The sequence below is a fragment of the Orcinus orca genome, chromosome 6 (assembly GCF_937001465.1).
Source record: "Orcinus orca chromosome 6, mOrcOrc1.1, whole genome shotgun sequence".
NCBI classification, from domain to species: domain Eukaryota; kingdom Metazoa; phylum Chordata; class Mammalia; order Artiodactyla; family Delphinidae; genus Orcinus; species Orcinus orca.
This window is the reverse complement of record NC_064564.1, coordinates 96,783,941-96,811,278: the sequence shown is the minus strand read 5'-3', so window position 1 is coordinate 96,811,278 and position 27,338 is coordinate 96,783,941. Positions and strand designations below refer to the sequence as shown.

The following is a 27,338-nucleotide window of genomic DNA, read 5'->3' as shown; positions in this document are numbered from 1 at the left end:
CTGAAGGAGGAGTAGAGGCTGGGAGAGCTTTGGGAATCTGTTTCAAGAGCCTTAGGGCAGTAATAACCGGAGGAGCAGTTGGAATTAGAAGATGTCATAGCAATACCATTAATAGGTGCTTTCTGCCTGGTGGGGGTGATGGAGAGGAGGAGAAAGTGATTCCAAGACTTCCAGTTTCTATCATGATCTTGTCGTAGGATGCTTAACAAATTAGTTTTTAATTTGATGATTGCCTTTGACTTCCTCCTCCCACTTAGACGATGTCTTTTTTTTTTTTTTTTTTTGGCTGCTTTGGGTCTTCATTGCTGCACACGAGCTTTCTCTAGTTGCAGCAAGTGGGGGCTACTCTTTGTTGCGGTGCGTGGGCTTCTCATTGCGGTGGCTTCTTTTGTTGTGGAGCACGGGCTCTAGGCACGCGGGCTTCAGCAGTTGTGGCACGTGGGCTCAGTAGTTGTGGCTCATGGGTTCTAGAGTGCAGGCTCAGTCGTTGTGGCGCACAGGCTTAGTTGCTCCGCGACATGTGGGATCTTCCTTGACCAGGGCTCGAACCCGTGTCCCCTGCATTGGCAGGCGGATTCTCCACCACTGCGCCACCAGGGAAGTCCCATGATGTCTTTTTTAAAATAGAAATTATTTCATTTGAAACTTAAGGATTTTTTTAAGGGTTAACATCTCTGATATATACAAATTTCCACTTTCTGCTTTTCCTTTGAGTGCAGTGTTGCCTTTGTGTCCTGTTCTACAATAACCCTGTGGATCTGTTTGTTGAACCTATTTCTCCTGGTTTTCAATGCTTGAAGAACATCTTTTAAAGTACGGACAGGAATATCAAGACTCTCTGCTTTTCTAAATCCTGACTTTTACACCCTCTGCAGCTACCCGCTCCCTTCCCCAGGGCTCAGCAGCGCGGACCGGCTGCCTTTTGGCCTCGAGGAGAATGGGGGCACACCGTTTGCCACCAAAGCTTCGGGAAGGCACCACCATCACCACCACCAGCACCAGCACCACACTAACTATGGCCTCTCGCTGACCCTGGAGAACAAGGAGGGGCCTTTGAGGTCCCCAAACTCCAGCAGTAAATCACTTACAAGTGAGTAGGAGTATAGGGGGCAGGGTGGGGGAGTGATGCTGCAGGGTGTGTGCGGCTTTCCTAGATGCTCAAGCCAGCCCCTTGCAGTGCAGCTCGGAACAGTGGTAATGTCTGTGCTGGGTTACCAGGTCTGGGCAAGAGCTGACAAGAGCCTTGTGCATTAGGCAGGGGCCACTTAAAAATTATGATTTACCAGCAAACTGATTTCGTTACAAGAGAGCAAATGTCTCTCCACCTCATTTCATGCCGGTTCTCTGCTTCTGCCGTATGCAGCACTGGCTCAAGCAATGGAACAGGGACACATGGAAGTGAGGTGGCTGGAATCTCTCATTCCCAACCCCAAGAAAGCCCATTCGGTCCCATTTCTGGCATCCCACTTTTCTGAGAGCAAGGTGTCAAGTAGATCTAGTGCATACTGTTAAAGGTCCCAGCTAGAGAAATTACGGAAATGGAGAGTAAGCAAATTAGAAACGTTTCTAGCAACTTGCCAGAGCAATTTTATATGTGTTAAAACTAATTAAAAATGTGGGCTTAGATTTTGTATGACTGTTCTTTTCTTTTTCTAGAAAATCACTTTTATTATATTTTACTAAAGAATCGGTCTGTGATAGGAGGTGGGGGAAGAACTTGTTCTTTATCACATATGGTTTGAAAAAGTGCCAAGGTAGAGGCAAGAGTCAAGAGGCTTCGATTCTAGTTCTCACGGTTGAGCCAAGTCCCCACTTGGATCCTTGGTTTCCTCGTCTATGGAATGTGGTGGAGGGTATTGAGAAGATGACCAAGGAGTCTTCCAGGTCTGATATTTCATAAGTCTGTGGGCTGGTGAAGAGGATGAGCCATTGAGCCTTTACCTGTAGATCACAGGTAGCAATTCTGGGTTGGCGGAGCTAGAAATGGGAACTCATCATCCACTTGGTGTTGAAAAATCAGTCCCTCATCACTATCCGCACTGCCCTGGCCCTGGGCCAGGCCTCATCCTTTTGTATCTGGACAGCTATAACAGGCCTCTACGGGCACCTCCTCCAGTGGAGTCTCCAAATTATAGCTGCTAAAGCGAGAGCACTCACCAAATAGCTCTGACCAAATGCCTTACGACCTTTCCATGGTACTTCACTGTCCTGGGATAAAGCCAACACTTCTGAGCATGGCCACACACAGACCTTCACAGCCTGGCCCCTGCCAAGGTCTCCAGCCTTCCCCCACACTCCTCACTACACTCTAGCTATGTGGAACTCCTCTCCTCTCATGAAACACTGTGCCACGTCCCAGCTCTGTCATTTGCACCTGCTGTTCCCTCTGCCTGCTTTTCTCCACCCTAATGAACTCCTACACATCTTTCAGGAACCAGCTCAAAGGTTGTCAGTGCAACTTTCTCTTTACACCCCTCCCCAATTCCTGGCTTTGGAGTGCCCTCCCTCTTGCTCTATATAATTAAATAAATCTTTGGTCGCTCTTATTGGGGGTATCTGCACAGGCATCTGTCTCCCCCACTGGGCTAGAATTGTATCTCATTCATCTCTTTATTCTAGCTTCCCAGATCCCAATTGCTATGAGTACTTGGCACAAACTTTAATACATAATGAATATTGAATATTTAATGTATTAATGGATAAAAACAAGCTAGTGGGAGGAGTGGTAGTGAACTAATCCAACTTTCAGAAATCAAAATCAGTGAATTTGATTTTAGAAGCATAACATGGTTTTTTTGTTGTTGTTGTTGTTGTTGTTTTGTGGTACGCGGGCCTCTCACTGTTGTGGCCTCTCCCGTTGCGGAGCAACAGGCTCCGGACTCGCAGGCTCAGCGGCCATGGCTCACGGGCACAGCCGCTCTGCGGCATGTGGGATCTTCCTGGACCGGGGCACGAACCCGTGTCCCCTGCATTGGCAGGCGGACTCTCAACCACTGCGCCACCAGGGAAGCCCATAGCATGGTTTTTAAGGGCACATTCATCTGTCTGTTAGCCTGAACACTAATCTTTCCCATTTGCATAGTGCTTTTCCATTAATAAAGCATTGGCACATGAATTACCTCACTTAATATTCACAGCAGCCCTGCAAGGTAAGTAATTTTATTTTCATTTGAAAATGGCTGAGAGGCTCAGAGAGGTAAAGTAACCTGCCCAGGGCCACTGCTCATATTTGGGAGAGTTAGGCCTTGACACCTCGCCCTTAAATGTTCTCACATCCCATCTGCTAGTGCATTCCCGAGAGATTCAAGCTGCCAGAGGAGAAGCCAGACAGAAAGGCACTGGGAGTCGGGCTCTGGCAAGCATCTTTTATCACCTATATCTCTCTGCCCTTTCAACCTTTCCTTATTCACTTGCAGAACCAGGAACACCTGCCCTGTTCAGCGAAGCCGCTGCCCATCTAAAGAAGCTGGAACTGGAAACTGTGAAGGCTGCTGGACCCTGGCCTGCTCTGCACATCAACATAAATAAGGTGCCAAGGACTGGAGCTGGGCAATGAGCATGGACCTGGGGTTCACTCATACCTCTCATTATTACCCTGCCTGCCTCCTAAACTATGTGCCTTTGTCTTGGAGGGATTTCTACTCAATCTTTTTCTGCTCAGCATGTCTCTTAGGAGCAGAAATTCACTTACATTCTTTTGGGGTGGATTACAGCACTAGGGGCTGCCCCCAGTGCTGAGGCCCAACAGGCTGGATCTGTTAGTGGTCTCTCCATCCTTCTAACTGAAAGTTCCATGAGAGAAGCATCCACATTTACCTCTTTCCGTTTTTTACCCCTTTGTATTAGTCTGCATTGGCTACTATAACAAATTACCATAGACCCGGTGGCTGAAACAACAGATATTTATTTCTCACTGATCTGGAGGCTGGGAAGTCTAAGATCAAGGTGCCAGATGACTTGGTTCCCTGGTGAGAGCTCTCCTCCTGTCTTGGAGCTGGTCCCCTTCTCACTGTGTTTTCACTTGCCAGAAGAGAGGGATCTTTCTTTCTTCCTCTTCGTAGAAAGCCACTAATCCCATCATGAGGGCCCCACCCTCATGACTTCATCTAAATCTAATTACTTCTCAAAGGCCCCGTGCCAAATACCATCACAATGGTGGTTAGGGTTTCGACATATAAATTTGGAGAGAACACAGTTCAGTCCATAGCACCCTCTATCTCACTCAGACAGTACCTGGCACATCGTAGATGTTCAGTAACTGTTTGCTAATGGAAGGAAGGGAGGGATGAAAGTAGGGAGGGCAGGTGGAGGAAGGGACAGGGCAGAAACCAAGCTCTCTTTTGGCTAGACCTGTTCTTATATCCAATGGGTAGCCTTATAAAAGCCAAGTTTTATCTTAGAACTGTAGAAAGCTGGTGCTGAATTCAATCTGTCATTTAGTTCAGCCTTTTCAACGTCTGAGACCAGAGGAAAGGTAATGGCTTTCCCAAGGTCACAGAGCAGTGGTGAAGCCTTGGGCTCCCGACTCCTGGTCCAGTGCCCTTTGCACTCCAACATGCTTCTTCATTTTCTACACCAGGATTTCTCAGCATAGGCCCTAGTGGCATATTGGCCTGATAATGTTGTGTGGGGGGCTTACCTGTGCATTGTAGGATGTTTTACAGCACCCCTGGCCTCTCCCCACTCGATGCTAGTAGAACCCCCATCCAGGTGTGACAACTAAAATTGTCTCCAGACATTGCCAAATGTCCCCTGAAGGGCAGAATTGCCCCTGGTCGAGATCCACTGTTGCACACATATTTTAATTTTTAAAATCCCCATAGGAATAGTATTCTTTACTCATGGGTCATTTTTTTCCACCCTAATGCTTAGCTTTGCCCCTTTATAAGAGGGAATAGGAGGAATTTGGGAGATCTGGCCTGGAAAGCTCCCCCTCCTTACCTGCACTGGTGAACGTGGGAAGGTTATACCTCCTATCGGGGCTGTTCCTCCACCCCAGACATCCCTCTAGCCTGCACTACACTTCCAGCATTTCTCAGAAGACCCTCCACTCCCTTGCAATCCCACACCCCAGCGGGGCAGCCTAAAGTCCCTCTGATCACTAAAGGGCCCCAACTTCAGGACACCCTGTTCACCCACTTTTTCTTTGATACTACCCTCCCTGATAGCCAGCTGGAAAAAAATTCCTCCTGCAGGATGGCACTTATATTCTTTCAGTCAATAAATCTTTATTGAGCAGGCCTCTGCCAGGTGTTGGGAGTCAGCCTGATGGATTGTGTGCCCCTGGATTTGTCTTCTCTCTCTTAGTATCCTGACTGTCAACTTTTCTTCTGCAGCCCACACAATAAATTGTTTTAACAAGAACTTACCTGGAGTTTGGCAAAATCCAAAAATATTTTGCAGGGAAGTATAGCATACAGTAGCAGAGAACTCACAAGCTCCAGGTAATTAGTAGTTGCACGAATATTGGTGGGACATCACCAATAATGGCTTGCTCTGGGTTAAGATGTAGCTGAGACAGCTGTGAGTTACTGAGCATTTCCCTGGCGCTCAAGCAACAATACCCCTCTTTTCTCCTCCACTTGAAGAAATGCATCAGTGAGCAAGTAGGCTAGAGTGATGTCAGATAACCTTGACTTTGTCCTAATGCATAAGCAAAGTATATTACTTCATACTATGATTCTTTTTTTTTTTTTTTTTGTGGTGTGCGGGCCTCTCACTGTTGTGGCCTCTCCCGTTGCGGAGCACAGGCTCCGGACGCGCAGGCTCAGCGGCCATGGCTCACGGGCCCAGCCGCTCCGCGGCATGTGGGATCCTCCCGGACCGGGGCACGAACCTGTGTTCCCTGCATCAGCAGGCGGACTCTCAACCACTGCGCCACCAGGGAAGCCCCATACTATGATTCTTTATCATTAATAAAACAATCCTCACAACTTATCATGATACCACAATTGGGAACCAATGGTTTTGATGGCTTTTAAGGTTTTTTGCGGTCTGAAGAATCCTCTGATTTGTCTAAGGTTTGGATATGTTAATGGTGAGAAGACGTTTGGTTGCCCAATTCCAAAAGCATACCCAAAATTATCACAGGAATTTAAATCTCATCAGATTTCAAATGTGTAAACAGTTTGTATCAACAAGTGAAAACTGCATCTGATCATTTCTTTATCCCCAAATGACATCCTCAAACAGAAGACCATTTCCAATTATAATAGTATCAAAGCCCAATTATCATTCATTTGTATGTTTTGAAATCTGTTTTTCCATATTGAACGATAAAGCCTCTTCCTCAATTCAAATTGAATGTAAAATACAAAATATGGCCATGCAAAAGAGAGAAAGCACAGCATTCTGGGTGCCATCCTCCAGGCTGTAATTATGGTCTTGTTGTAATTCACATGTTTATCCCTCATAGAGATGCCTTTGATGCAAACATATTCATGTAATAACACTCAGATTTTCCAAAATTTATATTGGTCTTCACCTGAGTCAAGTTATAGAGCTGAAAGGTAGCTCCTTCTTTTCAGAACAAGCCAGCTTGAATTTTATATCCAAAAAGCAGTTTAGAATTAATAAATTCAAGGGGAAAATCAATGCTAAATTCTCACTCTTATTTTAGCAGCATTCAATTTTTTTTTTTTAAAGTAGGTCTTCGGTCATTACTGTCAGTATGACTATATCCCCTGAAGCAATTGTCAAAAATCTCAAATGGGCTTTAGAACCAGTTCAATTCTTGTATTCCGGCATATCATTCCAAAAAATTAGATCTAATTAAAAAATTAACTCATCATACACCAGTGAAAACACCCATGCTAGTATTATCTTTTATATATCTTTTCAACAATTATTTTAATGTAACAGGATTTACATGTACAAGATAAATTATACTAAAACTATACTGTAACTAATAAATAAGTTACTGTTTTGTTTTGTTTTAGAGAACGCTAAGTCTCTTAGGATCCTGACTCCATTCAAAACAGTCTATTGTCTTTATACTCAGCTTGATCTTAGGATCATTAGTGTCCTCATATCCGATGCTCTCTTTGTAGTTATGTATTGTTTTCTAACCAAAGATTCTAATGTGAGAGTGCCATTCATATCCTTTTTTCCCATGTGATTGTCATGATAATCTTATGAAGAAAGAAACAGCCTCAGAGAGGTTAAGGGGTGCCAGTGTGGCTGGTGGGCAGGGGCTCTAGCTTCGGAGTCACCCAGTCTGGGTGTGAATCTTGGCTCTTCTGTGTACTTCCTGTGTGACCTTGGGCAAGTGACTTGCCATCTCTCTGCTTTGTTTTTCTCATCTATAAAATGGGGATGGTGATAGCATCTACCTTCAAATGGGATGGTTAAATGAGAGGATTCAATGAGATGTGCATATGAAATCCGCACCCCCCGCCCGCCCCTTACCCTCCTTGTCCTTCATCTCCATCACCACCACCATCAACATCATCTTGTTTATGGTGCTAGTAAGGGAAAGAGCGGAGATTCAAATCCAGGTCTTCTGTCTCTGCTTATCTTACTGTTTTGTGAAATTGCTGGGTTCAGCTTGTTCTACCATATTCCCTCCATATGTTTGGAGGTCCTCCTGGGAAACTGCTTTCTCGGCCCTCTTTTCTTTATTCAATGATGTCAACCAGCCAGTTGCCCTATGCTTCCTCTGGAGCTTTCATAAAACCCCTACTATGTGTATCAAGGTGCTCAATAGGACTTTTGAATTAGTGAATTAGATTAATTTTGGAAATTGCAGAATTGGAGGCCTTTAGAACATTTTGTTCTTGCCCTGGTACATCGTGGCTAATGTGCTGTATTAAGTCACTAAATTGACTTTTAGAAATCATATGGTCTTGTATCTTTCTTATTAAACACATATCTTCCAATAATCACTATGTATTATTATAATCTTCTTCAGTAGACATGTATTAGGCACCTACTGTGTGCCGAGCACCATATTAGCACTGGGATAGACAATGGCCACAATAGGCATGCTTAACAATATGACATTATTTCCCAGAGTGTGAGGTGTGTACCCTCAAAGACAATTTCAGGTTCTATACATGGATGAGTATTTTTTAATAGTTACATAATTATCATAATTTATGTCATAATAAATATAACAGCCACCAAGTCTATGATGTCAAAGATACTATTGCTTAGGACACACTTAAAATTGGTGGTCCCAGGGTAATCCACCTTAACCGGATTGTACGAATTATAGGTACATGTTTAGTTAATACATGAGAAATGGCAAAAATAGCAAAGGTGGCACCAGATTATTGAAATCTGAGACACTCTAAAATGAGGCAACATAGATACAAATTTCTCATTGAGAATCACAATTTTCAGCAAGATTATTGTAAAAATACCAATTAGTATTTTGTACTCTTTCCCTTAACCCAACAAGTCACAGAATTGGGTCTTTATATGTAAGAAGTAGCAGTTATGGGGGAAATAGCACTGCAGCTGGGTGTAGGAAACTCGGAGCTTGAGTCCTGGCTTTACCTGCATGAATACTGGAAGAGTCTCTTCTCTTTGGACCTTCCCCATCTTCTGGCTCATGGGCTTCCTAATACAACCTCTCCCTGCTTCACGTGAGAATGAGAGGATTGAGAGGATGTGCTTGTGAATCCTTTGCAAATAGTAAAAGCACTGGTACAAACATAAGGAGTTAGTGACACACTTTTCTGTATGTTTATGTCTTTGGGTTATTTGCAGTGGTGATTGATGGGAAAGATTAATGTATGTGTTTTCTTAGTTCTTTGTTTACAGTCTGTTGCGTGTATTTTGGTTCATCTCAGGCTGAAGAAAAAAAGGTTTCTGAGAAGACTCTTCAGACCCCACTTTTGCCTTCCCCCGTGGCTGATCACGTTAAGTGTAACATTTTAAAAGCCCAGCTGGAGAATGCTTCCCGAGCGAGCGCCCAGGTGCGTGCCATGCATGCAAGCCTTTGATTTCACGTTGCGGGATTTCCTCTGTGCCACGTAGAAGAAAGAGGCATTCTAGGACTGAGATGCTGTGTCAGTCAGGGTGCAGCCAGGAGATAGGAACCACACCTGTTATGTGCACAGAGCTTTTAATATAAAGAGTTATTAACTGGTATAGCTATAACTGGGTAAGTGAAAGGGCCAGCTCTGTACGCTGTGGTGGGTCTGAGGACCACAAGCTGCTGCATCTCCTGTTGACCTCCAGTGTGTGTTCAGCTGGCCTGGCTGGCTGAGTGGGTGTCCTTTTCTTCCCCACCATTCTTTATGGGACTCGCCAGAGGGAAGAGGACAAGGCTTCTATCAAAATCCTATGACATAATTCCTCCCAGGCTCGGTCCACTGATGTGAAAGGACAGCTTCTAAACTCTTTTGTCAGCTGTAAGTGCTGTGTGAGCATAGAGCTGCTTATTATTCCTGATCTAAAATGTGAAGTGGGGGATTAAACTGTGGGTTTGGCTTTTCTCACACCATCCTCTTCTCATTCCATCAGGAGCTGGCACGTAGCAGGTGCTCAATATGAGTGTGAATGCAAGCATTGATTTTATTTGAATGATTACGTGTTAATCCCTGCGATGGGGAATGACTCAAGAAAACATTTTTTGTTAAATAAACACCGGAAAATTTTGTTATTGACTGAGTACTTGATGATCTACCTCTTTGATACACCTTCACATTTCTGTAATCCTTTGAATGTAGGAGACTTGGAAACATTTTTGCATGCCAAGATGTCCAGTTTTGACGAACCTTCCTGTTTTCTTTAACAGGTTGGAAAAGAGGAATCAACGTTTGTAAATATCAATAAGAAATCCAGTCTTCAGGACGCTAACGTAAGGTCTGTTGCTTCTTGTTTGAATGGGGAAACAATAGTACCTTCAGCATTATCCTCAAAACATTACTCATGAGGGCATTTGCTAATAAAATAAAGAGGAAAAAGAAAACTGAGAGAATGTGAGCCTGAGGCAAGAGAAAAGGACTGTCATAAACAACTTCCTTTATGCCTCAAAAATGCCACTTATTCTGTTTTAATATTTCTACCTGATGTACCAAAAAAGAAATCACTTTTGAGATGCTTCTCAGGCATGTAGATCTGACCTTGTCATTCCCCTGCTTAAAGTCACGGTGGAGTCCGGACTCCTTAACAGAGCATAGGGTGACCTTTATGACCTGGCTTCTGCTCCCTGTCCCAGCTCAGTTCATCCCTCTTCCCGTGGTCCATTCACACGCTCCTTATCTGAGCTCCTTGAAGTACTAGAACCACAAATGTTCTTTAAAGCCTCCAGGCTACCACCAACCCAAACCCAGAGGAAAACCTCCCTTTCCTGATCTCATAGAAAGCAGACACTCTTCCCCTCCCAGCCCAAGTGAGTAACAGCCTGTAGATCATGGCAGCCCCACTGACGCCTTGGCAGCCTGCTAACATTGGTGGGGGTCTCCCTAGGATAGAGTTTCCTAAAATGGGTCCAAGGAGCACTGCAACCATATTTTGTTAAAACCAAAGACTCAGGTCCTACTCCAGACCCTTCAGATCCTTTGGTGGAAGACGGGGTGGGTGTTGTTGGGGGGGAGGGGGGAGGGGGGGAAGGGAGTGTGGTTGTGGTAGGGGAGGCCAGGAATAAAAATTTCAAAAACACCCAAGGTGACATAGGAACCACTACCCTGGGGAATACTTGATGCTAAAAATAAAGACTAATATTTCTCTATGTCATCTCATGATGCCTGGCCCATGTTCTTGGTATAAATTTGTCTTCCTCCAGAGACCCATACCCAGCTGCCTCTTGGACTTTTCAAAACCTTAATTCATCTCTTCCCACCCTACCCTACTGTCCCTTCACCGGTTTTCCTATCTTGGTCAGTGGCATCATTACCTACCTGTGATCCAGACCTGAGGCCGGGGAGTCCTTGACCGTTACCTACCTCATGCCCTCATCTAATTAGTCCCCAAGTCCTGCCAATTTGACTTTCATATTATCACCCACATCCATCCTCTCCTCTTCAGGACCCTCTTCCCGGCCTACCCCCGGGCCTCACCATTTCTCATCCTGGAGAACCACTACTGCAGTCTTCTAAGATGCTCCCGACTGGCCTGCTCTCACCAGCATCCTTTGATGCTCTAAGGGCCTTTCTAAAATGCAAGTCTGACCTTGCCACTCCTTGCCTAAAACCTTCAGTGACTGCCTTTGCCTTCAGCGTAAACAGCTCACCCTGAGGTGCCTCAGGCCCTGGCCCCTGCTTTCCCCTCTAGTCACAATCCCCTGCTCTTCCAATGGGACCTTACCCATCAGCAGTTCTGGGTCTCCACTCTGTCTCCCACCTTGGAAGTCTTACCTCCATCTGGTTGAGTGTAAATCCCTCCTTGAAGCTTTCCAGACACCAACTATTTCACCCAAGCAAAGTTATGTGCTCCCCTATGTGTTCTTCCGGAGACCACGTTCCGTTGACTCTGGGGTCCCAACTTGAGGAAATCATGAACCTAAAGTATGTTGACTCCAATTTCGTATTTGCTCATTCACATGTTTCTTTAACAAACATTTCCTGGGCACTGGCCACCTACCTATCGCCATATTAGGCATTGAATAGAAGGGAAGATGGAGGTCCAGAAGTGTTAACTGACTTGCTAGAGGTCCCTTGCTGAGAACCTCAATTTGTTTTGATGCCTGTTGGTCCCCGAAGGTAATTTCTGGTGTTTTAAGTGAAATCAGTCACGTACAAAAATGTGTAAAAGCTTTACCTTAAAATCACTGGTTTTGAGTAAGCCCATTGGTTATCTGGCATATTTTCTTGAGGAAATATAAAAATGAAACTTAATTTTTAACATTTTCACCTAGACATAGAATTAAAATGTTTCAGAGTAAGTCTTAAAGGTCTTCTGATTATGCATTTTCACATGAAACACTCTAATCATTATTTATCTCTCTTTTTAAAAAATATATTCTGTGCTACGTTTAAAATCACATAGCTACCAGATTACTTGGAAGTAAAAACGGGTTATCCACAGGTTTCTCTTTACTCATTTTACTGGCAAAACCTGGTTATGAACCAAAACCTAAAATTAGGAGTGGGTGTTTTTGGCAGGGAAATTTTATGTGGTACCCCAATTATGTTCAGTTCCTGCTTGCTGTATTTTCTTCCCTATGATTTTTTTGGTTTTGGCTTTTCTGTGGTATTTTTAAATAATTTTATGTAATAAGTAAAGAGGAGGAAAAAAAAGGATATCTTGACTGTCAATATTATTAAGGTATAAATTAACTGAGAAAGCAGTCCCTATAGCCAAAATCAGACCATAAACCTTTTTATTGGTGGTGTTCTGCTTTTCTGGTGTGTCTCTAGAAGTCCTATTCCTATACGTGTGGAAACTACCCAACCAGCTGTGGAAAAGCCGGAAATCAAGCCTCCCCGAGTGCGGAAGTTAACGAGACAATACAGCTTGTGAGTTCTATGCTGCAGGTTTTTCAATTATAACAACAAAGGTGATGCTAAATGTCCAGTTGTAAATGCTTCTTAGCCCTTCACACCATTCCCAAAGAGCTATCCCCAAAATAGAGTCTGTTTCCAATTTAAGTCGTAGTGGGACTGGATCTTTCTCCCTGAAAACATGACATGATTGGCATATGTATTCATCATTGATTGCTGCGTAACAAATTACTCCAAGATTTAGTGGCTTAAAACAATCCACATTTATTACCTCACAGTTTCTGTGGGTTGGGAATCCAGGCATGGCTTAGCTGGGTCTTCTGGATTAGAGTGTCCCTTAAGGCTGCCTTCAAGGTGTTGGCAAGGGCTGCAGTCTCATCTGAAGTCTCATTCATGCCGTGTGGGACAGGATTCAGTTCCTTGAGGGCTGCTGGACTGAGGGCATCATTCGTTGCTGACTATTGGCTGGAGGTTGCCCTTAGTTCCTAGTCATGTGGACCTCTGCCGCTTTCTCCAAAGGAGAAAACACACAAGAAGAGCCAGAGAGAGCGCTAAGAAGGTCACAGTTTTCTATAACCTTATCTCGGAAATGACATCCCATCACTTTTGCCCTATTCTGTTCATTTGAAGCAAGTCCCTAGATCCAGCCCACACTCAAGGAGACAGGCTTCTTCAGGGGCACAAGTAGCAGAAGGGGATCGGGGGAGCCATATCGGATACTGCCTCCATGGTGCCGTAGTGAAACGGTAGCATTTTCTGTCCACAGAGCCAAAGCTGATCCCTGAGCTATAGGAAGGAAGAGCCATAGTCCTGTAGGAAGAGCCATAGTCCAAAGTGTCCCAGAACCGCCAGGACCTGTCCAGTTCTGTTCAGCTTAACAAAAGTTGTTTTGGCTACCATGTGCACAGGGATATTCTAGGCACTGTGGGGGAAGAACAAAGTGACTTTGACAATTCCCATGCAAGGACTCATAATTTATTAGAGGGAGAGACAGATTTCCCTCTAATAAATTATAATTATAATCCAAAGAAGACAGGCAAATGCTACAGTAAGGGTGGTGATATATTAGCATAATCACAATGGTAGTTAGAATTTCTTGACCTTGGCTATGGCCCAGGTATCGTGCCTGGATGTATAATTGGTCAGAGAGCTGCAGGGGGATCTTTGGGTGCAGTGGAAAGCGTGGGGCTCTGGAGTTAGAAAGGCTTCTAGTTTACTGTTACAAGCTCTTGGGAAAATTACTCTTTGAACGTCTCCTTCGTCTGTAAAATGGGTAAGGATTTTGTGAGGGTAAACATGAGATAATGTGGGTAAAGCCCTAGCTTTCAGCCTAGCCCTGGCTGAAAGATTAGTTCCCCTTCCTTTTTCTTATGGACCTGAAGCCTCTGAAGAGGTCAAGTTTAGGAGGTACTGAGAGTACAGAGTATAGGACAAGGAGTGTAACTCCAGATGCAGTTCTCAAACAGCCAGCTCAGGCCTGCCACTTGCACCTTGTGAAAAGGAGAAGAAAGGGGAGTGCAGTTTCAGGGCAGACACATCCCACCTCATTAGTGTTAATAGAAGTTTCTTGACAGTATAGCAGCTGTATTTCCTAGGGAAGCCAAAATGAGTAAGATTCAAATAATTAGCAGTCCTAATGATCTCTGGGGGACAAATTAAACCATGAAAAATCTGCTCCCCTGAGGATAAAGCTGGCAGGATTAACCTTTCACATTTCAGAACTCAAAATGTTATTATCACCCATTCGGGATATGTAATCACTTTGGAAGCAATGACTAACACATGACCTGGAAGGAAAGAAAATTTAGCTAACTCACCAAATTGCCTCTTTTAAGGAAGCCACTGTCAAACCTCTAACTTCATGTGTATTTCTTAAGATACCCCAAAGTATTCTGCTTTGAAAATCAAAGAATGGCAGCATTTTTCCCATTAGTAGTAAATAGCGAAATTGATGGATGAGATTTTCCCAGTTTTAAGTTTTCATCCCATAAATAGTAATGGTACTGTTGACACTCGTTACCACTTCTTTACTCGTCTCTTCCACTCATAGATATTGATAAAGTTAATAAACACTTGGTTGGGGATACAGATTGGAAAACCTCAGATTTCCCATTTCCTAAAAAGTAATTCTGCATCATTAGTTTTGAGATGCAGGGATGTGTGTGCCCTTTTTAGCTGTTACAGTATTCCTAGTTCCTAGGCCAGAATTATGTGTGCTTGTTTGGGTTTTAGGGTACTCCATCAAAGCATCATGATATTCAGGTGCTCTGAAAAAGTTTTCAAACTGCTGCTTTTTAGGATATACACAAAAATCTCAGCTGTGTTCTTTTCTTGAAATACGGCATAGGGAGGAAAGGTGTGGCTGCTGTGTGCAGAGTGAAAGGAGAAGCAAACTCTGCAAACAGTTGAAGGCAGGTCAAAGCATCATCTTTATATTGATGTCAGCTGGTATGTTTAGAAAATGATGAGCTGCTTAATTTTTACCCAGATATATAACTTAACTATGTATTTAAACATAGTGTAAAAATCTAAAGGTATTCAGGCAAGACAGAAAAGTCCAAAGAGAAAAGTAACTAATTCCCTAGAATCACACCGTCAAAAATAACCAATGTTCACATTTATGACTATTACTCTAGACATTTTTCTATGCATATATTGTTAAAATAGAAATCATTTCAAAGAAAAGACTCATACTACTACATAAAATTTTACTTATTAAAATGTTTCATGAATTTACCTTAGACACCAGGTGTTCGTCATAAATCACATTGATAGCATAAGCTATCTGGCATAGCTCAAGGTCTTAGGTGTGCAAAGACACACTTATCCAGCAGGATATTCCAAGGGTCCAGAGGTTCTCTCAGGAGCTTGTCAGTGGCCAATGGTTCCTTTGGAATGTACAGGGTTTGAGCATCTGGGGCCTGCTGAGTTAGCCCTTTCCTGTGCAGGCAGCAATCTGGCTGGCAGCAGGGGAGAGGGAACTTGTCTATTTCTATAAATTTGAGAAAATACTGTCCATGCTAAGGGTGGGGGATTGATGGTGCTGCTCTGTGCTGGGATGATCAGATCAGAAGAGCTTCCAGCCTTGACGTACCTTGTGGGAAGTCAGGCCTTCCCAACAAAGCCAAGTCCTGGATATAAGCCCCAGCTGCCGTGAGGGAGACTTCTCCCACATGGTGACTTCCTGTCTAGTGTCCTTTCCATCCTGGCTCATCCCACTCGATCAGAGAGGGTCGAAGACCAGAGCTGCTTGGCCCCAGAACAATTGTGTGCAACTCCTTCTCTATAATCAGTTTATCACACCGAAGAGACAGTTGCTGTTAGGCCACGAAAGGAGTCATTACACCCTTCGCTCAGAACAGGAGGTTCCTACAAGTCTTATGCTTACCCTCCTAAGGAAGGCTCCTCAGAATAACATCCCTTGGTTTGGTGGTTCCTCAAAACATTAAACATAGAACTACCATACAACTCAGCAATTCCACTCCTATGTGGAATTTCAGTTCAAAAGAGTTGAAAGCAGAGACTCAAACAAATGTTTGAACACCAGTGTTCATAACGGCACTATTCACAATAGCTAAAAGGTGGAAACAACCCAATTGTCCATCAACAGATGAAGGGATAAACAAAATAGTCTGTCCATACAATGGAATGTTACTCAGCCATAAAAAGGAATGACATTTTGACTTATGTGATGACATGGATGGACCTTGAAAACATTATGTTCAAACAAGCCTGATACAGAAGAACATTTGCTGTATGATTCCACTTATACGAGGTACCTAGAGTAGTCAAATTCATCCGGACAGAAAACATCGTGGGGGAGGGGTGTGGAATTTCCCCTTTACCCTTTTTGAGTTCTTGTGGCTGGACTAATAATAAACTGAAAAGGTTAAAAAGAAAGAAATTTTAATTCATGCACATGGAGGTCTCATAGAAATGGAACCTAAGAAGTGCCCAAAGCAGGCAGCTTTTCTACTTTTTAGACAAAGAAACAAAGTTGTGAGGAATTGACAGGACAAAGAAACTTAGGTTTTGGGTGCTCATTTAGCGAAGAATCTAGACAGAGTTTGGGCTCGGGGTAGCAACTTAAAGAAGTCACAGGGTTTGTTTATACAGGCCTCTAGGCCCAAATCCCCTGACTCTGATGATAAAGGGGTCCTTCTATCTTCAGGTGCAGGGAGTACACCTTTCACACGAGAGATTTATTTCCTGCTTTCAGGGAGACAGAAAGGAGGGTCAGAGTGTTGGCCATTTCTTAAGTAACTTTAATTCAAAATAATCAATATGACAGGCCTTTACACCACGTAACAAGCAGAAAGGAGAAAGTCTGTCAGAAATTAAGGAGTAACTGGGGCTTCCCTGGTGGCACAGCAGTTAAGAATCTGCCTGCCAATTCAGGGGACACAGGTTCGAGCCCTGGTCCGGGAAGATCCCACATGCCGCGGAGCAGCTAAGCCCGTGGGCTACGACTACTGAGCCTGCGCTCTAGAGCCCGTGAGCCACAACTACCGAGCCCACATGCCACAACTCCTGAAGCCCGCACGCCTAGAGCCCATGCTCTGCAACAAGAGAAGCCACTGCACTGAGAAGCCCGTGCACCGCAACAAAGAGTAGTCCCTGCTCGCCGCAACTAGAGAAAGCCTGCGTGCAGCAACGAAGCCCCAACACAGCCAAAAATAAATAAATAAAATAAATAAATTTATTTTAAAAAAAAGAAATTAAGGAATAACTTTTTACAACATTTTAGGTTACAATTTAACATCATGAAGAGGAGAAGAAAACTTGAGGCCCTAAACAAAGTTTCAATATTCTCTTGGAAACCAGTACAAACTATATTGATAAATATTTATTTCTAATTTAAATGCCAAAAGTAATTACTTTTTCTTACTAACTACCACAGGAAAAAATTACCCTAAGTTGTTTTTAAAATGCAAATTTTCATAACTAGGATATTACATCTCATAGTTAATACATACTTTGCTTAATAGTAAAACTATCTCTTACCGGATTAATTTAAAAATCCTGGGCCCTCGGGCCGTCCCCCAGCCCTGGAAGACACTGGCTGCCCCAAGGGGGCAGCTTGGCTGCTGGCGGTGTGGCAGATTAGGGAGGGAACGAGGAGAAAAGCAAACGGCCGTCTCTTCCCCGCTCCAGAGCGTGCTCGCGTTCCTGCTGGGGCTTTCGAGAATCTCGAGGCAATCTTGCAAGCCGTATTTGAACTGGCCAAAGACAACTTCAGACCTGTATAATGTAACAGAAAAGGTCAGAAAACATTAGGCAGTAGAAGTGTGAGCATATTAAGTAAGATGAACGTCTCGGGAAGCAGTTGCGGAGGCCCCAGTTCTGCAGATGTATCTAATGACTTTAAGGATCTTTGGACAAAACTAAAGGAGTATCATGATAAAGAAGTACAAGGTCTACAAGTAAAAGTAACCAAACTGAAAAAGGAACGAAGTTTAGATGCACAGAGACTAGAAGAATTCTTCACCAAAAATCAACAGCTGAGCGAGCCACGGAAAGTCCTTCATGAAACCATTCAAGTTTTAGAAGATCGATTCAGAGCAGGATTATGTGGTCGCTGTGTGGTAACTGAAGAACACATGCGGAAGAAACAGCAAGAGTTTGAAAATATTCGACAGCAGAATCTTAAACTTATCACAGAGCTTATGAATGAAAAGAATGCAGGAAGAAAATAAAAATCTTTCTGAACAGCTGCAGCAGAAAATTGAACATGATCAACCACGTCAAGCACCCGGTCTTGAATCTGAGGAAGATGTTATTCCAGATTCACCAATAACAACCGTTTCATTTTCTGGCGCTAACCGATTACGAAGGAAGGAGAACCTCCACGTCCGACACGTCGAACCAACACATACTAAACTGGAGCACTCTGGGTGTGCACGTGAATGGAGAAAAGTACCACAGTCTTCAACTCATTCACAACATAAACATAATGAACGTGAAATTCTAGTGGCTGACACGTGATCAGAGTCAAGCTCCAGTGGCCAACACACATGGAAAAAGCAGTTGTCCTCCTGATGATTTAGCCGCAGTTGTTGCTGAAACACTTGGACTTAGTGTTCAAGACGAGTCTGAATCTCGAGGTCCTATGAGCCTTCTTGGTGATGAGCTCTACCACTGTCTGGAAGGAGATCACAAAAAACCTTTTGAGGAATCTAGAAGAAATAGTGAAGATAGTTTAAGATTTTCAGATTCGAATTCAAAGACTCCTCCTCAAGAAGAATTGACTACTTGGGTATCATCTCCTGTATTTGGAGCTACCTCTAACGTGAAAAGTAGTTTCGGTTTGAATACAAGTTTGTCCCCTTCTCTTTTAGAGACTGGGAAGAAAAACCATCTGTAAACAACGCCTTTCAGCAACACTTCTAATTCTAGACCAGAGAAACCTAGATCAAAATCTGAAGATGGTGCCCTTTTCACACATCATAATATTGGGGCTGAAGTGAAGAAGATCACTAACCACTCATCTTCTAATAAGCAGGTGCTTATAAATAAAAATACAAGTGAACAGGATAGTATTGATCACATTAAAGATACTGTTACTGTTAAAGATACTGTTACTGATAAACATGAAATCACTGGGAGGCCGAATCAAAAGGAAGAAAATCGAGGAAGAAAGTGAAGATGAAGTAAGCTGCCCCCAAGCCTCCTTTGATAAAGAAAATGCTTTTCCTTTTCCACCGGATAGTCATTCTTACATGAATGGAGACTATGTGATGGATAAACCTCTGGATCTGTCTGATCGATTTTCAGCTATTCAGCGTCAAGAGAAAAGCCAAGGAAGTGAGAACTCTAAAGTCGGGTTTAGGCAAGTGACTCTCTCTGAGGTTTTGAAGCCTGTTCCAAAGGGCTCTTCCTCAAGCCGTAAGGCCTTGAGTGGGAGCTGTGGGTTAACCAAAGATTCCCCAGAAGAGCCCAGCAGTTTACAGGAGTCCCTCCTCCAGTCCTTGAGTAAATCTCCAGATAATAAAACACTGTTACAAATAAAGGAAGAAAATTCTATCTTTAAAATTCCTCTACATCCACGTGAAAGTTTGGAGACAGAGAATCTTTTTGATGACACGAAGGGTGCTGGTTCTCGTGAGCCTCTAAAAATAAAAACCAGGTCAGTCCATGGAGCATGTGAACTTGCATCAGTTCTTCAGTTAAATCCATGTAGAATTGCTAAAACAAAGTCTCTACAAAACAACCAAGATGTATCCTTTGAAAACATCCAGGGGAGTATAGATCCAGGAGCAGACCTTTCTCAGTATAAAATGGATATCACTGTAGTAGATACAAAGGATGGCAGTCAGTCAAGATTAGCAGGAGGAGAGACAGTGGACATGGACTGTACATTGGTTAGTGAAAGTATGCTTTTAAAAATGAAGAATCAAGGGCTTCCCTGGTGGCGCAGCGGTTGAGAGTCCGCCTGCCGATGCAGGAGATGCGGGTTCGTGCCCCGGTCCGGGAAGATCCCACGTGCCGCGGAGCGGCTGGGCCCGTGAGCCATGGCCGCTGAGCCTGCGCGTCCGGAGCCTGTGCTCCGCAGCGGGAGAGGCCACAACAGTGAGAGGCCCGTGTGCCGCAAAAAAAAAAAAAAAAGAAGAAGAATCAAGAGCAGAAGGGAGAAAAAAGTCCAAATGGAGAAAGAAAACTGAATGATAGCTTGGAAGATATGTTTGATCGGACTACACATGAAGAATATGAATCCTGTTTGGTGGATAGCTTCCCCCAACTAGCAGATGAAGAGTTGTCAACTGCTACAAAGAAACCAAACTCTCCTGGTGATAAACAAGATAAAGTCAAACAGAAAGCATTTGTGGAGCCATATTTTAAAGATGATGAAAGGGAGACTAGCTTACAAAATTTTCCTCATATTGAGGTGGTCCGGAAAAAAGAAGAAAGAAGAAAATTGCTTGGACACACGTGTAAGTAAGGTGAAATTTTTTATGCAGATTTTCCAGCAGAAGAAAGAGAAAAGAAGTTGGTTTCCTGCTCAAGCCACCGATTTCGCTACATTCCACCCAACACACCAGAGAATTTCTGGGAAGTTGGTTTTCCTTCCACTCAGACTTGTATGGAAAGAGGTTACATTGAAGAAGATCTTGATCCTTCTCCTCGTCCAAAAAGACGGCAGCCTTACCATGCAATATTTTCTCTGAAAGGCAAAGAGCAGAAGACATAAATGTTGAAGCAAAAACAGGAGAGATGACAATATTCTTTTTATTTATAGTTAAGGTTGGTATTAAACGTTGATTTTTTTGATCTTCTGAAAACTGATTTATAAATCATTTTTCTATTGAAAATGTTTTTAAATGGCATTTACCCATCACACGGACGACTATTTAAAAATGGATAAGTTTATGTCGTATTTTCTTGCTTTTGCACCTTTGAAATAACAAGGTGCTTTCATTTTGCACTCTGAGTTAAAAGTTGTTTATTACTTTATTTGGTGATACCTAATTACAATTTTGAAAATACGAAAAAATAGAATCCTGCAGATGTTTCCAGGAATAAACTTTCGATGATGATGGTAATTCAATCTTTCCTTCAGGGTCTTCAAAAAAATGCTATATAAAAAACATATTAAGCTTTTTCTCCATGTAATTTTATTAAAATAAAAACAACTCTATCCTAATAAAAAAGAATCAATATGCCATTGTGGCATATTTGGGGGTGGCCCACCCTGAGCCTCAACAGCAGAGCAAATGTTACCAGGGTCCGCGGAGAGGGGGCCACGAGGAGCTGTCGTTCAGTGAGTGCAGAGTTGCTGTTGGGATGATAAAAAAGTTTGGCGTATAGATAAAGTCCTTGTTATACAGCATTGTGAATGTGTTTGAGCCCCTGGATTGTAAACTGACAAATGGATAAAATGATAAATATTACGTTATACATATTTTCTCATAATAAAACATTGTTTTAATCCCTGGGCAAGTGACAGAAAATCCAGCCCAGACTTGCTTTAGCTGAAGGTCAATATATCGGCCCCTGTAAGCTGGACATCTGGTAGACATCTGTTTGGGAAGCCCCCAATCCCCACCCTAGCCGTCCTGGCCCTCCCCACCTCCCTCCACTCCCCTCAGCCTGTTTATTATTGTAATGAGCAGAGCTTCATGTGCTTCTAGTAACCGCAGTGATGAAGACGACCTCCCTCCAGACCTGGCCGAGGCAGCGGGAGCGACCACAACTCCAGCCATGGCCACCACCATGGCCACCACCACACAAGTCTCAGTGCCGCTGGCATCCCCCAAGGTCCACAAACTCAGCTCGCCTCAGAATTCAGAAGGCAAGGGCCAGCTGTCCCCAGGGGCCAAGGTACGGCGGAAAAGCCCTGAGGAGTAGCTATACTTGCCGAGAACTCTGCATAAATTGTGTGTGGCATCTGTATGCATTTAAACTTTGCATCATCAAGTCTGTGCACTCGTAAAGCTACAGTAATAACCACCAAAGCATGTGTTTTATATAACCTGTCCCTGAAAGATAACCACGTATGAGAGACAAATGGTATAATATAAAAGCATGTACTTTGTACTTGAAGGGAAATTTAAGAGATTTTTGAGGGCAATTTTAGTTTTAGAATATCATCCCTGCAAAAGCTGTTACTCTACTGGGAAGACAGAAAGCAAGAAATGGGTTTTTATCCCCCATAATGGAAAAGTTGGAGGAGTAAAAACATAGAGGTGTCCCTATCCCATTCCTTTTATGGGATAGCCTGTGTTAACGGTTTGAAAGCGGGAAATATTCTATTTGTCACTCTGAAATTTCAGGAAGTTGCCAATGATGTGAATGGGCTGTGACTAAGGCACAAGACATTTCTCTTGGTTTCCCTTGAGTGACGCTTAGCTGTGGTCACTCTTCAGCAATTGGTCCCAAGGCGGTCACGTGTCTTGCTCTCCAAGCAGATGCTGAGTCAAAGGTTGCTTGGTCTGTGGACCCCGCTGAGGAACACTGTGTGCATGAGGTGGGGCCCTTAATGCAAGGGTGGAACCTTAGAGTCTTGGGGGCCAAGACTTGGGGCCCAACTGCCCCTTTCAAACACCTGTGGCTGCTTGAAACAAGTAGTCACTCCGCAGCCCTTGTTTCTCCGAGCCTCAGTTTCCTCTTCCCAAAAAAGAGAATAAGATCTGCTACGATGCCCAGCTCATGGGTCCAGCAGAGATTAAAGTGCTTGTGCAAACAGGATGCCCGAGGCTTCTGTAGTCCAGGGATCATGATTCCTGGTAACATCTAAGTAACAATAGTCCAGGCCGCATCGTGTATGACTGAGGCCAGTCTTTCACAGGGTCCCTTCCTGGGGTTTCTGGGAATACCTCTGTGTCCAGCAGGATCCGGCTGGATCCCTCAGCCAGTGACTGGCCCAGACTGAGGCTCCCCACTTTTCTGTAGATCACCTCCTGGGAACTGGAGTTGGGTTCCCCTCCACTGTGCTGAGTCCCTAGCGCTGCTTTGTCCCAAGTGTGGACACAGGCTCCTCTGTATATCCCAGGCCATGGTTAAAACCACGCAAAAACATTTACAAAACAGAAGGGAATTCAGTGGAGATGCAGGCAACATCGTACCAGAAGCCACAAGGCTCCCTCTTCTGGCCATCTCTCTCCTTAGGGCCCTGCTTGCACCAAGTAAATGCGACTTATTTTTTTCCACAGAGGGTTTCAAGGCCCCCCATGCTGCTGAGATACCCCCAAGGCAAGGCGAAAAAAAAATTTTCCCAAAAAATGAACGTGATTTTCAGAGGTACCATCTGAAAATCACTCTCCTACCATAAAGCTCTTCCTCGTTACTGTGCAGATGAGTTCAGCTCCTTGAGGTCTTGATCCAGGATGAGGTCTTTACTCTCTGTTTATATATTCAAAGCACTCTTTGAAGTGTTTTCCCCCCAAAGGCCAGTCAAAGAGCAGTCAAAGCATTTAAGAAAAATTGTTTGCAGCTTCAAAAAAGACAGTTCTCCACCCTATACCCTACTTCTACCCATTAAGATTTCAGAAAAACTCAGGGTTTGGTGTCAACATTTTGTACACTACTGAGTTAACAGAACTCTGGTGGGGGTTGGCATGATAACGGGTTCAGTGTTAGAAAAGGGGAAGAGGAGAGAGGTCAGGACCGTCTGTATCTTCTGTTGAAATTCCACTGTCAGTCCAGAGCCGGCGCTAACTGGGATATTTTTGTCTGCCTTTGTAGAGCCCCTCTGACCGAGGAGGTGCCTTTACCTTGGAGCCAGGTGATCTGCTGATGGATTTCACAGAAGCCACTCCTCTGGTAAACTTCCCATTTTGCTAAAACCAGAAAAGCCACAGACCATAGAAACACCTTGGCAGTGGGACGGATGGACAGAGGTGGGCATCGCTGCTGGGAAGGCTCTTCCTCTTGTCCTGCGCACAGCCTGGAGGCTCAGGGATCAGCTTTCTTCCAGGGTTCAGGCATCACGGGTCCTTCCACCTCACAGAGCCCCCAAGGGAGGGCCGCGCTCCCTGTCCTCTGAGGGTGGCTGCAGGGGCCCCACCCTGCCTGTCTGCTGCTCCTCCGTGCTTCAGTCTCGGCTTCTTGGCTTCCTGGGCTGCATGCCCGCCACGCATGCCCACCCTGGGACATCTCTTGCTGTCTCCTGCAACAACATGCTCCGGCCTAGAGTACCAGCTCAAGGCCTCACCTAGGTTTCTAGGCCCCTCGTGCCTCCCTACCATCCTCCATCTTCTGCATAGAGGTCTCTCCTTCAGGATGGGATGCCTGCAGGTGGGAAGCCCTTTCAGGGAAGGGAGCACTGAGCCAGGAGTCATGCAGGCCAGACCTGGCTCCACTCTCCGCTCTTCACCTTAAGAGCCTTGTCATTGGATAGTTGCTGCCCCATCTTCTGTCAGATGAGGATGTCGTTGTTTGCCCTGTCTGCCTAAGAGTATTGTAAGGATCACATGAGAGAGAGAGCCCCACATGTAAAGCACCATAAATGTGTATAAGATATTATAAACGTGATTAGATGACACAGGCAAAATTGGATGTATCTTAGGCTGGGCTCAGCCTAATACCCAAGTATACTGGGGCATAAATCATGGTGCACGAATTTGGCATGTGAGTCAAAACGTGAGCCAAGTCAAAAACTGTCTCCTGAGAACTTACTCTGCGCCTGGCTGCGTACGAGGCTCTGGGAATGGATAGGGCAGCTAGAGGCTGGAGGGGGCTCAGGTTGGTAAAGGGTCAGGATCAACAGGAGAGACGTGTGGAAGATGCTTGGGGAGAAGCCAGAAGTGGGAGTCATTCAGGACTGGCTCCCTGGACAAGGGTGTGGTGGATGGGAAGGATTTCTGGAAGGCTTTCAAGAGGGGACAAATGAGGCAAAATGCTGTCCAGGCTTTAGGAATGATCACTGCTCCTGCCTCAGCTAGCACAAGGAAATCATCTGTGATTTATGCAACTATACTTCTCTTCTGGAGAGCTGGTACGGTCTGAGAGCTTAGAGTCAGCGCCTTCAGATAAACTGCTTGAGAACTGACAGTGGGCAACACCCAGCTCGGGGACCTGCAGAGTTACTTCCTTCCCATGCTCAAGTAAATGGAGCTGGGTATTCATGGCCTTTTTGTTAGACAGATTGCCAAGATAGGGTAACCCGGAAACACCTCATCGCCCCTTTGCCCAGATTGGGAAACTGAGTCCCAGAGTGGGGTAATCACCCAGGGACCAAGCTGGAGCTGGAGCCCAGATGTTCTGGCTCTTTCTCTGGTGCCCTTTGCATCTAATTGAACTAAATCTGGACTCCTCTTTAGGGAACTTACCATTTTGGAGAAGAGCAATGCCTGGAAGAAGGGCTGTGTTTCAAACACTCTAAGAGAGTCTGTATAAACTGCTACTGCTGTGGGACCCTGTGCCTAACCCTGTCTGGGGGCACTAGGAAAAAGAAGGCTTCATGTTGCTAGGGTTTTAAGGTATGAGTAGGAGTTTGCCAGATGGAGGAAGTGGACCAAAGCATTCTACGCAGAAGGTACAGCATGAGCAAAATAATGATTATTTATTATTATTTAAAAGGTCTGGTAGATCTGAGAACTAGGGTTAGTTTACAAAAAAATACATCATGGCTTTGACAGGAGTGATGGGATTCCCTTAAAAACCATTGTGTTGCAGATCCAGCTTGTGGATTTAACTGCCTCACCTTTTCTGTGTTTGGCATAACAGACTGAGATTAGAAAGGAAGCAGCATCTGGAAGGGACCCACAGGTCCCCTGATCTCAGGTGCCAATGCCTACCAAGTTACTGTCCAGTCTCTGCTTGCACCCCTCCAACAGCAGGGAGCTTATTCCGTGTCCCCAGCACACTTTGCTTGTGTCTCTGGGCAGCTCTGACCGAGCTCTGAAACAGGGTCCAGGTGCTGCACTGCCCAGCCACGGGACAGCTGAGGTTTTTGTACAAGACACAGCTGCCCACTTCACAGCTGAAGTTTGCAGTGAATACCTTTTTTCAAGATGAAGCATCCTTCTTCTTATTTGTGAGGATTTGAGGCACAAGTGCATGTTCACAGAGCACATGCACACAGAAGGTATGCTGGAGGGCTAGTATTTCGGGCTTTCCTTGGCATCATTGGCTTTGACCTTACTTCACTCCAGAGACCTATCTCCATGAGTGCCGAAGCGTCCTAGAGGGGAAGAGGGACTCCAGCAGCCTGCTTCTCCCTTTGTCTGGTCCTCTTACCTCCATCTCCTCCATTTGTTCTTCCCAGCATCAAAGAAATGCGAGCTGCAGCCCTTTCTGCCCTTGATGTTAGGGTGATGGGGAGCATGACATCTGTGTCTCTAAAGACAGCCAAGGAAGGCTAGACTTAGGGTCTGGGGCTGGAAGAAAGTCTTAAAGCTGTGTCCCTGCCCTGGTGCCTCAGGCCAGAGCTAGAAGGACAGGGAGCTGGAGAGAGAGGAGTGGGACAGATTTTCTTGCCTTCATTAAACCAAGACACTATTGGAGCTAGTTTAACCCTTAATGTCTCTTTACCCTTATGATCCAGTCTCTGCATGGAACGAAACATGGTCCAAACAGCCAAGAATGATAAGAAAGATTCAGTCTTTAACTGGCATCTCTTAAAATAATGAAAGAAGATTAAATGAACACCTCCTGGTAACAGTTCTTGAATCTGATTTTGCTTCTCTCTTAATTCTTTTGCACCTTGCACTTCCCCGAGGACTTACATCCCCAAACTCTCCACAAAAACATTCTTTCTAGCTTCACTCTTGTAGCATCCCCTGCTTTTTCCCAACTCTTTTCTTCTGTAATCCCCAACTCTGTTATTATGTAGCTCAATGTAGCAATCCAAGTCCTACAACCTCTGCAGCTCTGCTGTCTGCCCGTTCCTGGAATCTGCATCGTAGACTCTTCAAGATCAGATAAGAGTTTCTGCCTGGGAGGGAAGCAGGTGTGAGGATGGGAAGGGAAGAAGGCAAGTGAGTGAAGACAGCACGCACTCTCCCTCTGGTGTTCTCATTTGGTGTGCAGGGGGGTGTGGGTGTCGGTAGAGTGTGGGGTGTTAGAAGGTGGGCACATGGACACATCAATCATGTTGACCTTGGGATGCAGAGTCCCACCCTCTACTCCAGGTCAGTCATGCCAGCTTCCTTCCCCAGGTAACACAGACCGTGAACACCCATACCTTCTGTGTCTCTGATGCTCTCTCTTTGGGGCGTGTCCCTCCCTGATCCCTGTACTGTAAGAACCACTCACCCAGCTGCAGAGCATCATAATCCAGGTCTCGTCTGGGTCAGGGGACATTAGTCAGGAGTTCATGTGTCAGGGAGGAGATGGCCTGGCCAAAGGAAGGTTGTGTAGGGCCCAGAATGGGCCCTGGGTTGGATGTCAGAAGAACTGAGTTTCCATTTGCCTCAATAACTTAGTTTTTATTTTGAACCTCATTCTAGCAGGAGAGCTGAAGCTTAAGCTCAAGTCAAATCAGGTGCCTCTTCAGTCTTCCTGGGG

The 27,338-nt window shown here is 44.6% G+C and overlaps 2 protein-coding genes across 3 annotated transcripts in view; both read left to right on the top strand.

Moving 5' to 3' along the window:
- Window positions 1-27,338, top strand: part of EPB41L4B (erythrocyte membrane protein band 4.1 like 4B) — a 145,095-nt gene that overhangs the window by 102,123 nt on the left and 15,634 nt on the right. The window contains exons 16-22 of one of the 2 annotated variants that reach the window (XM_004269360.4): window positions 876-1,090; window positions 3,417-3,529; window positions 8,796-8,921; window positions 9,746-9,813; window positions 12,309-12,407; window positions 21,530-21,710; window positions 23,574-23,651. In XM_004269360.4, the coding sequence (XP_004269408.1) occupies window positions 876-1,090; window positions 3,417-3,529; window positions 8,796-8,921; window positions 9,746-9,813; window positions 12,309-12,407; window positions 21,530-21,710; window positions 23,574-23,651 (880 nt within the window). Of the gene's footprint in view, window positions 1-875; window positions 1,091-3,416; window positions 3,530-8,795; window positions 8,922-9,745; window positions 9,814-12,308; window positions 12,408-21,520; window positions 21,711-23,573; window positions 23,652-27,338 lie in introns of both variants that reach the window. The other variant, XM_033427470.2, reaches the window with a different exon arrangement.
- LOC125964649 (DNA endonuclease RBBP8-like) lies at window positions 16,428-21,508 on the top strand. The gene is given in 5 exon segments (XM_049711010.1): window positions 16,428-18,072; window positions 18,074-18,373; window positions 18,375-18,983; window positions 18,985-19,811; window positions 20,012-21,508. Coding segments are annotated over 5 exon segments (2,679 nt in total). The 5' UTR covers window positions 16,428-17,698; the 3' UTR covers window positions 20,581-21,508.